Source organism: Amphibalanus amphitrite, unplaced genomic scaffold, assembly GCF_019059575.1.
Source record: "Amphibalanus amphitrite isolate SeventyFive unplaced genomic scaffold, NRLGWU_Aamphi_draft 001438F_arrow, whole genome shotgun sequence".
Taxonomy (NCBI): domain Eukaryota; kingdom Metazoa; phylum Arthropoda; class Thecostraca; order Balanomorpha; family Balanidae; genus Amphibalanus; species Amphibalanus amphitrite.
This window is the reverse complement of record NW_024882931.1, coordinates 142,436-152,781: the sequence shown is the minus strand read 5'-3', so window position 1 is coordinate 152,781 and position 10,346 is coordinate 142,436. Positions and strand designations below refer to the sequence as shown.

Below are 10,346 nucleotides of genomic sequence, written 5' to 3'. Positions count from 1 at the left end.
ATTGAAATGTATTGTCATGCGTTCATCTCGGCCACTTTTTGGTTACATAAGCTACCCACATAATGCAATTCAATGTTTTTCATGAATGTCCTTCACTTGCATTGTTTGCCTACAGGTAAACGATGGCAAAATAAATATCCATCCTCTTTTAAACCTTTTTCCATCAAAAGCCTTCCTTCATGAGGCAACTAGCCTGTTTCTCATATTCGGGCACGAAAGTCGACGGTGCAGTGACCGCTTTGCCCCGGGGCCTGGGGCAAAGTGGCCAACATGCGTAGGTTTAGCTTTCGAATGACGTTCGTCTTTCTTCTTCAGCCTGTCTAAATCTGCATAATGATTGCAATTATGATGGGTAGTTGATATGATAATTGCAATATAATGATTATGAATCATAATTGCATAGTTGCTATTATAATTACCACTATGCTTCATCAAACAGACTCGCTACCCGTTTTCATAATAGCGCTCTTAATACGAGCTTCCTATCCTCAGTCAGCTTTATGTAACATTCCGAAGCAAATCATCCTTTCTCCATATGTAAAGCTTCCTGAGGAATAATGTATGACAGAATTGTTCTCTCAGAGCACGCTTTGGCTCGCTTTGGGATCCTCCCCTGGGTGCGGCTGCCGTCTCTCTCGGATGCTCCTCCGACCCGCCACCCTAGGGAAGCGTCCACAGTGCCAGCCCCTGGCAGCCACCTCTCCCCCATCCCAGACAGATCGGCTCCCGCTGAGACTTTTACTCATTCCGGCTGTCTGGACCGAGTCGCCGGGCCCACGGAGCGCCGTTTGTTCTGCGTCCGTCGATAAACCGACCCGACCACGATGCCAAAAGTCAAAAGGCCTACGTGGCGGGTCGACCGGTCGACCGTGATGGCGGGCTTAGGGCGCGAGCACCAGCCGCTTCTGACCCAGCGCGAGCTACCGATTTTCGACAACGCCCGATCGGTGGAGGCGTTGAATTGGAAAATAGCCGGAAGTTGGGCTGACACCAGAACAAAGCGGCTATCTAAAAACGGAAGCGCGAGTTAACAAGGTAACTGGAGGGTGCGGAACAGTAGGTGTGACTGTGATCAAAGAGAAGACGTACATATATTCGGTTTAATCGCTCATAATAGGGGATGTTCTCCGTGAAACAACCCAGAGAGAGTGTTTCACGGTCGGTGACGAAGTCTCACGGGGCAATGACGACTGACGACAGATCCTTCTGGCAAGCTGAAGACTAACGGAAGACCATTCCCAGAGGACGGATGGGGCGGTCGGCGGCGGCTCGCGGTCGTTCCTCCGTGTCCAGCAGGCTGTCGACGTGTCCTCCGATCCGATGGTATCCAAGAAGTCCGGACCAGCGACAGTGATGTCGGCGCCGCTGTCAGGCAGAGTCGAAACTCACACAGCCGCTGGGAGAGTCTTGGCGTCTCTGTAATCGGGACTCTGTATAGCCCCCGCCCAGTCACTCATGTTATGAAATATGTGTCCACGGTGACTATAAATATGTGTCATGCGCGGGCTGACATATACAAAACAACACTTCCCTAAAACACAAACAGAAACAGCAGCCTTCAGTCCGTAGTGGCTTACAGCATACAGCACCGCAATCAACAGACGCTGACAGCGCCAGCGGCCCTGTCGAACCGAGGTGTTAGTTTTGGCCAGCTGAATGGGTGGGGGCGGGAGCGGCTGGCAGGGGCGGCTGGTGATTGGTGATTGGTGATGAAAGGTGGTGCCGCTCCACTGGTGATCCGTGGCCGCTCACAGAGACGGGAGTCTTTGAGCGAGCCTGAGATGTTTACAACACAGCCTCCTTTTCACATTCACAAATTACAGCACAGCACAACCGTGAAGGTTTCGCAAGATTTGCTGTTCCAGTCTCATAGCAAGAATGCTTACATTTGGTTGAAATTCTTCCGCGCGTTCAAAAATAATCGCGAAAAATTGGTGTTTCAAAGGGTTTGGCGAACGGCTTCCTCTCGTCGCGTGCCACACATTTATTTTTTCCGTGAAGCTCTAGCTCGATCAGAGGCCGAACGACTGGAGGTGGGGGTTCAACCCCCCAACCCCACCCCACCCCGCCACCCCAACCCATAGTCAGCAACTTGCAAAATCCTGATGCGGGCGAGGGTCTATCTATGTTCTCCTTACCAAAATATATGTACCAAAATATATGTATGAACATGAGAGCTGTTTACTGTGGGACAGTTCAGCGCCCCTAAGTGCTCAGAGTGCGTCAAGGAGCACCCACCGAACGATCGCCTTAGTTCGCGACCTTACCGGTAGATGACACTACTGTACGTAGAAATCGAGCTCCAGGTGACGCTGTTCGTCCAGTTCGGTGACAAGGCTGTCAGGCCAAGAGAACGCTGCAGAAAAAAAAAACAAGTTGCCAATTGCCATTGATTCCTTAGAATGCTTTCGAAAGCATTTTAATTAGTTTCGTTGGTGTTTTGTAAGGTTAGGCTCTTTTGAGTCTTTCGGTTTGAAGAGACTATTTTAGAGCCGGGAGGATGATGCTGATAGGAATTAGGGGGGGGGGGAGACATTGGTCCGGGCGGGCACCCTAGCGAGTCGTCAGGGCTGAGCCCATTCAGTGGACAGGCCACCCAGTCCCCAAAACACTCACTGCACCTGGTTACGGACGTGCTCCTATGGAAGATTCCATTCCCGCATGGGATTAAGTTTCCCGTAAAGGCCGGAGCGGAGGTTTAAGGCGTGGAGGTGAAGGATTTGAGTTTGATTATCCTGAGAATGTTTTTTTTTTTGGGGGGGGCGGCAGCCGCGGCACCCGCCCCCCCCCTTTCCCCTCGGCCGGCAAGGGATAATTGATAGTTTAGTGCAGTGATTTAAGTGTCGCCTAAAAAAAGTGGGAAGATATGTACACTGTACAGTCAACCGCTAGAGTAGGTAATGTACGGGCTTATCAATCTGAACGGATGGCTATGACTGGCGATTTTTTTAATGCAGAGTGATTGAAAAGAAGACGTCAATAGATAAAGGTGCAGCTGCAAGGGTGACGATAAATGTTAAGCTACATTCAAGTTTCATTGTAGTCTGGCTAATCGTTCCTAAGCTTCAGAAGCAGAACATACCCAAGACTGAAACCGCACCGCGCACGTACATTTTTTAAATATGCTTTTAATTCATTTGCACCCATTGTTGCATTATTTACACTGCCATCACTACCCTAAAGCTTAATTAGATGAAAATATAAATAAACACCACAAGCACTAACGCCGTAAGCGCATAGCTACAGCACTGGAGGCTGCAGCGGACAGGATGTCAATCTGCAGTCAGGGACCGCAGACCAAGGCTATCCTTATCTCATTGGACGGACGAGAAGGAAAGGGCGAGGAGGGGGAGGATGCCGGAAGGCGTTATCAGTCCAGCAGACGATACTCGAGTCCGAGGGTTGAGAACCCGTGTGGTATGCCGTCCGTGGCAAACAGAAGAGGTGTCATTCAATCGTCTCCCAACTTTCTGGTACACCAATATCAAACCGATTTCATTTGCTGTTTTAACATTTACGGCATTTTGTTGGTTTTATCAGGCCTCACTGTGTTGAATGCTCTAAATTTGGTTAATATTTTAATATACTGATGATAATTTGACAAGATTTTATCAAGTTTGTATTTATAGCTCTTTCCATTTTTCCCATGGTTCGTTGCAGTAAGGTGCCTGTTTTCAAAGTTTCTCAAATTGACATCACTATCAACCATTGACCACCTCAGACGGTTCAGGAATGTTATCCGCTATCCCCAAGCATCCATGGGCGTGGGACATAAAAGCAATTGGGCGCGGGGGCATTTTGCTAGCTTGCGACTGACCCATATGCTGTGATTCACACAGCGGAGCGCAGATGGTGCCAGGAAGCCGGTCCTGGGATCGGGGAATCCCCGAGTGGTCCCGGCCCGGCCCGGCTGCGGTGCCGCTCCACCGCGGCCCGCCACCAGGGGCGGCGCCAGCGTCCCGGACCGGGCGGGCGGGCAGCTGGGGAGTGCTTACTTTCACTCCATGACTGCGCTTCACATGAACAGATTTATGATTGGCTAATGAATATACTAATGTCACAATGTAAGTGCTGTGTTATCCATGGATGGACCAGTCTCATCTGTACTGGTACAGTATTCCCCCCGTTTGGCGCGACCTGTCTCCGCCCCTGTTCACCCGTGACGTCGCTAGCGTCAGTCCGACGGCGGCATTATCGCGCGCGTGGTCAGGCATTGACGAAACCCGGCCGGAGGTGGAGCGGCCGCCGCACGTGAGCAGAGTGTGTACTGTGCACTGTGCAGTACAGGGTGCAGCGGACTGCGGGTCAGTGAATACTGCAGCCGATTGCGACTCAGTGGGCAGTGTCATGGCTCGCCTGACCCAGTGAATATTGCAGCGCGCTGCTGAGTGTGAACAGCGGAGCGACTCGCTGAGTGGACGGTGAAGCGCGCCGCTGAGTGAACTGCCCGGCGCTGAACATGAATGAGCTAACTGTCCTGGATAAGCAGGGCAAGCCGATTGAACCGCTGGTAGCCAGGTGCGGTCACGCCGCTCACTTGGTGCCAGACACCCTGCTCGTGACTGCGGCTCTCATCAACGACCATCCGATAGGCAAGACTGTTGAGGCGCGCTGCGAAGGTATCTTTGACAAGCTTCGCTGGCTGACACTGAGGCCGCTGATGCGGGCACTGCTGGAAAACAACGATGTTGACGGTGCCAAATACTACTGTGCCTGTCAACCGAAGGAGTATCCACCTAATCAGCGGAGAGTTATGTGCAAGGTGAAAAACCAGCCCTATGAGCCGGACAAGTTCGTCGAGGACGCTGAAAGCAGCAAGCCACTCGATGTTCAGAATCTGGATCGGTACGGTGCCAGTGCACAGGGTTTGTATGCCGTCAAATACGACGACAAAGGAGCCAGCGGCGACCACGACATGCTAGCAACCGACCACGACATGATGGTGGAGTTTGGTCCAATCAAGTGGACGGACGCTGTGATGGAAGCAGATGAGCCGAAGAAAATCGACAAAGAAGATGGGCCACTGGTGTGGTGCAGAATGACTGACTCATCCGGCTTCGTGACACTGCACTGGGCAAGGACCTCCGAGTGTGAGCACGACAATCCGCTCGATGCGATGATACCCAGCGCCTTCGGTAGGGTCATGGAGGACTTCCGACGGATGCGGTTCACGGATAACCCGCTGGAGCCGCCCGGCCCGGGCGACTATGTCCGCTGGCCGGACGATGTGGAGGCCGAAGTGTACGACGTGGCATGCCTCCACGCGCCTTGGTGGCCAGACAAGGAGGAGTTTCTCCACCGTGACGGCAATTTTCCATCAAAGGCGGCGCGACACGATATCTGCAACTTCGGCGTGCATCTGATACCGGTCACTAGACCTGACCGGTACCCCGAGGACATATCCTGGTGCTGGCAGGTCTGCTTCGCTCGGGCCATGGTGGCAGGCATTCGTTGTCTGAGTGCAATGCAGCTAGCCACCGCCAGAGCCGTGAGCACCATGCAGGATATCCTGAAAGTGAAGACGCCCCTGATTACCGACTACATCACCACCGCTGTGTTCTGGACTGCCCAGGACAAGCCCAGCGACTGCTGGACAGGCGTCACTGCCGGCGTGAAAATGGTTCTGGAATGGCTGCAACGACACCTGAAGGAAGGCAAACTGCCCTGCTTCTTCTGGCGCGCCCTGGATCTGACAGCACACCTCAGCGAGTCTAGACGAGAAGGTATGATCAAGACAGTGTGTCTGATGAGGGATGATCTGACCAAACTCCTGTTGGCCTGCTGTGACAAAGAGTTCGACCTGGCCGCTCTTCTGGGGGAGGGGATGGAGCCGCTGACAGAGCGTCAGCTGCGCCGTCAGCTGGCAGGCTACCTGGTCTGTAGGGGCGTGGATGACAGCATCAGCGCAAGGCCGTCAGCTCCCTGCTGGGACTGCTGGTTCAAGCACAACTGCCAGGCCATGAGGCTCCCGTCCGACCCCCTGCTAGTGTACTGGCGCTACCACTGCATCTCCAGCTCCTACATCATGCAGTGTTGCATGCTGCAGGCTTGGACTGTCTTGGACCGGGCTGACTTTGTGGTAAAGGAGCCATCTGATGCACCGGACGGATTTCTCAAGACGCTGAGCGCCTCGCCCGTCATGGCCGCGCTGAACAACTCGGACCTGAAGCTTGTGGTTGGTCCGGATCCGGACGAAGTGGTCGGCTGGTGCCACAGGCAGTTGCAGCTTCCAGAGGACAAGCGAGCGGTAGCTAAAACCGTCGACGGGAAGACGTTGCGCATGACCGCCGAGCTGGACACACCGCTGGGCCGTGCCGAGCTGCTGCTACAGCCGGAACTGCTACTGATGGTCCTCAACAAGGCTGTGGATCGCAAGGAGGAAGAGTGGCAGACGCGGGACCGCAAGCGGGCCAAGGCATGGAAAGGGAGATACCCCAAAGTGGTCTCAAAGTTAAAAATCAAGAGGCGGGTGCTCGGCTTCAGTGGTCGCGAAAACCAGTACTGGGTCGAATTTAACGAGCCAGGGCTGGCCGAAAGAGAGCGCAAAGGCATCGAACGCCAGTATCGACAAGAGATATTCCACATGCTCAGGGGCATCAAGATCCTGGACAACTATAACCATCCGGGCCTCTGGATCAGGAGCAACCCCCACGCACCGGGAACCTTCATCAACGACAACCACAACGAAGCGCGTCGCTACAACGGTCGCGACAACTGGGGTGTGCGCCAACTGGTCATCCGAGAACCGCCTGAAAGTGAGTGAAGGCGGTGGTCGGTGCGCGACCAGCGTCCAGCAGCCGATGTTACTTGCACCCGACCGCTTGATCACTTGCTGGTTCTTCAAGTCCCGTACAGAAGAGTGGCTTAGATATCCATTTTCTTTTTCACTTTGCGATACGCCCTATTTAAATTACGGGAACGAGTTTACAATGTAAATTGTAAATGCTTTCGTTGTCTTTTCCTTATTTCTATTGGTTCAACATTTCATAGAAAATAATTAAGGTACGAAGAATCTTGAAAAGTTTTAGAGCTATACACAGATTTACAAATAAAGCTAGAAATTAGTGAGTGGCGAGGGTGCATAAGCCTGATGTCACTGATTGCTCCTCCCTGTTTCAGAGTCCTGTGAGGAGATGGGTATGCAGGTGGTGGACTGAGTGTGGATGGTCGGCAGCAGTCACACGACCACAAGGAGCCCAGGTGAGCGCCGCGCCGCTGATCTGGGATTAAAGGGACTGTCCCACCTTTGCATTAGTTCTGAGTTGAGATAGCCAAGTTGGCGGCCAGGTTCAGAAACCACTATATATCCTGGTCGCCATATCCTCAGTTTCGTGGTGTTAAAGAAATTCGTTCCCTTCATTTGAAAAGTGGGCCTTAGCTAAGGCCCTATCTCTTAACTATTAACGGCCATTTGATGACGTCATTTGCATTTTGAACGCCTGTCACGCATGTGAATTTTCACTTGATTTACGAATAAGCTAATCAGAGACACTTGTTATTGTATGAGCCGCGTCATATTTGAGAGCAAATACCTATATTTGCTGCCAAATTTCCCCACATTGACATGAAGTAAATCCTTCATTACGTCACAGATCCCATCTAAATGACGTCACGATGAAATATAAAAGTCGCAATATCTAAAAAGTATACAATGAAAACGCGTAAAAACTTGCAGAATTCGTCACAATATCATGAGTAACATTTCCGAATCCTAAATGGTACTTTTTGAAGGTGGGATAGTCCCTTTAAGGTTAAGGAGTCTTATATCCATTGATTCATGCGCAATTCATTAGAAAACATAATCGTCATATGTACGTTTTAAGTGCTTACGTCCACCCTACTGATGGATCCAAGAGAAAGGGGCAATCGGGACAAATGTCCTCCCGTGGTGCCCGAATTCGACGAAAATTTACGTTTTTTTTTCGAGGATGGAAGGAAAAAACAATTCTTATTCGGAAACTTTTGTTTTAAACTGTACAGGAATGCGTGGGGAATCAAAATCCGGAAAGTTTTTGAAAACTGACTGGAGAAATTGTTTTGGTTAGTATGCCCACCCCGCAGTGTCCAAGGCCGCCTTTTTCGATCCGGCAGTGGCCCACACGAATTCAAAGGTTTTCTAAGTAGCAAGCATTTACATTTACAACAACAATTACATTTTGTTGTTACAATTACAATTACATTTACATACAACAATTACATTTTGTGACTTCACCTGTAAGTGGGGGTTGCCCTGTTGGTGATAGAATAAATAAATAAAATAAATTTGAAAAGCAGCACTGATTTCATTACGTCACTCAGACCCGCACTCAAGTTGAAATGGCACAGCCTAAGTAAGGTCCACATTGCAATAAGGGAAGCACTTTTCTCGAAAAGCAAGTACCTAGATGAAAGTCAAATGACGATCACGCCCAGATTTTTATCGAGTTCCCCGCCAATACGGCTACCTCAATTCAATGTATTTTCAAAGTTGAACAGTTACTTTAACGCTGTGATACTGATCAGTCTTGATATTTGACGAAGTGCTTTGCACGTAAATTAATGTAAAACGGTATGCTGCAGTGACTGACTTGCACACATCTAACTTGAAACCATTTACAGATTCCGTGGATGATACATGTAGTCAGACATCTTACCGTGAGGACCTGGTGACATGTCAGACCCCAAGCAAGATCAGCAGGGCCGGCTGGACCGACCAGATACCGCCGAGTATCGGACTGTGCTAGGACTACCAGGAGCAGGCTCAGTGGGTGCAGGAGAAGTGCACTGTCAGACGTCTTTGGAACTCTACCGAACACAGAGACTCTACCGAACACAGAGAACAACTCTACCGAACACAGAGACAGAGAACAACTCTACCGAACACAGAGAACAACTCTACCGAACACAGAGAACAACTCTACCGAACACAGAGAACAACTCTACCGAACACAGAGACAGAGAACAACTCTACCGAACACAGAGAACAACTCTACCGAACACAGAGAACAACTCTACCGAACACAGAGACAGAGAACAACTCTACCGAACACAGAGAACAACTCTACCGAACACAGAGAACAACTCTACCGAACACAGAGAACAACTCTACCGAACACAGAGAACAACTCTACCGAACACAGAGAACAACTCTACCGAACACAGAGAACAACTCTACCGAACACAGAGAACAACTCTACCGAACACAGAGAACAACTCTACCGAACACAGAGACAGAGAACAACTCTACCGAACACAGAGAACAACTCTACCGAACACAGAGAACAACTCTACCGAACACAGAGAACAACTCTACCGAACACAGAGACAGAGAACAACTCTACCGAACACAGAGAACAACTCTACCGAACACAGAGACAGAGAACAACTCTACCGAACACAGAGAACAACTCTACCGAACACAGAGAACAACTCTACCGAACACAGAGAACAACTCTACCGAACACAGAGAAAACCAGGATGATGTTGGACTGCATGAGGCGCACAAAGCTTGAAAGCGGACATTGATAACGCTCAACGAACGCTTCCTTACCTGTCTGGAGGTGAAGTTTGTTCCCAAACTGACAAGCCAGCGTATATTCTTTGCGGCGAACGAGCCAGTTTTCTGCTAGAGCAGTGACGACATGCATGCAATTGATGATTTTCACGGCTGTGGCAAGCCTCATTCTGTCCTTGGCTGCTTTCGTTGGACACCAGTGTGCGAGTATTGATTGTGTATTGTGATATGAAATGACTCGTGTAAGCCACCGTGTGTGGCTAGAAGACCTTTCCTAAGCGTCCTGTTGGCAGGAAGTCGAACCGCATCAGTTGCTTGCGGTCTTGTGACCAAACATTGTTGTGTCGCATTTGTGCAAACTATTAGAGATGCTGGTGCGTCAATAAGTGTTATTTTGTGACCGCTCACTCGCCCCGTGAGAAGGCGAGAGCACGGTGCTGGGCCAATCAAGTGGTTGGACTGTTGTGTGCTTTGTTGGCTTCTAAGATTACCAGCTCAAACTGTGTTCAATGTTTTAATGCTCATCCCTGACCCCATATTGTGCACTGCACATTGCTGCATGACTATATATGGCCTTGGCTGCATGAATATAGCTCGCAACGGCAAGGCTTTTGTTCATTATGCAAGCATTTGTGATTTGCGTTGAAAGAATGCACACGCTCAGACTTTGTGCGACATGGATCCTTCAAACCAGTCCAACACATACACAAACGCCCTTAGCTTAGTTGATCATCGTGAATGTTTCTCGGGTTAGTCTACGTAAGTCCTCTTGCAAAGGTCCTCACGAATCTAATTTTCATAGAAACATGGGAATATAGGTACATTTGAAAATACGAAACACATAATTTGACGA

At 50.2% G+C, this 10,346-nt stretch overlaps 1 protein-coding gene across 2 annotated transcripts; it reads left to right on the top strand.

Annotated features, from left to right (window-relative positions):
* Positions 1-3,938: 3,938 nt before the first annotated feature.
* On the top strand, positions 3,939-10,100 carry LOC122373057. 2 transcript variants are annotated; one of them, XR_006254967.1, is made up of 4 exons: positions 3,939-6,755; positions 7,120-7,200; positions 8,599-8,780; positions 9,429-10,100. XR_006254967.1 is itself a non-coding variant. In XM_043350799.1 (3 exons), exons 1-2 carry the CDS (start codon positions 4,460-4,462, stop codon positions 7,155-7,157), a joined length of 2,334 nt encoding a protein of 777 aa, XP_043206734.1. In that variant the 5' UTR covers positions 4,194-4,459; the 3' UTR covers positions 7,158-7,200; positions 8,599-10,100. The 2 variants fall into 2 exon arrangements, 1 of the variants encoding a protein (XP_043206734.1); XM_043350799.1 differs by having other exon boundaries at positions 4,194-6,755; positions 8,599-10,100.
* The last annotated feature ends 246 nt before the right edge of the window (positions 10,101-10,346 follow it).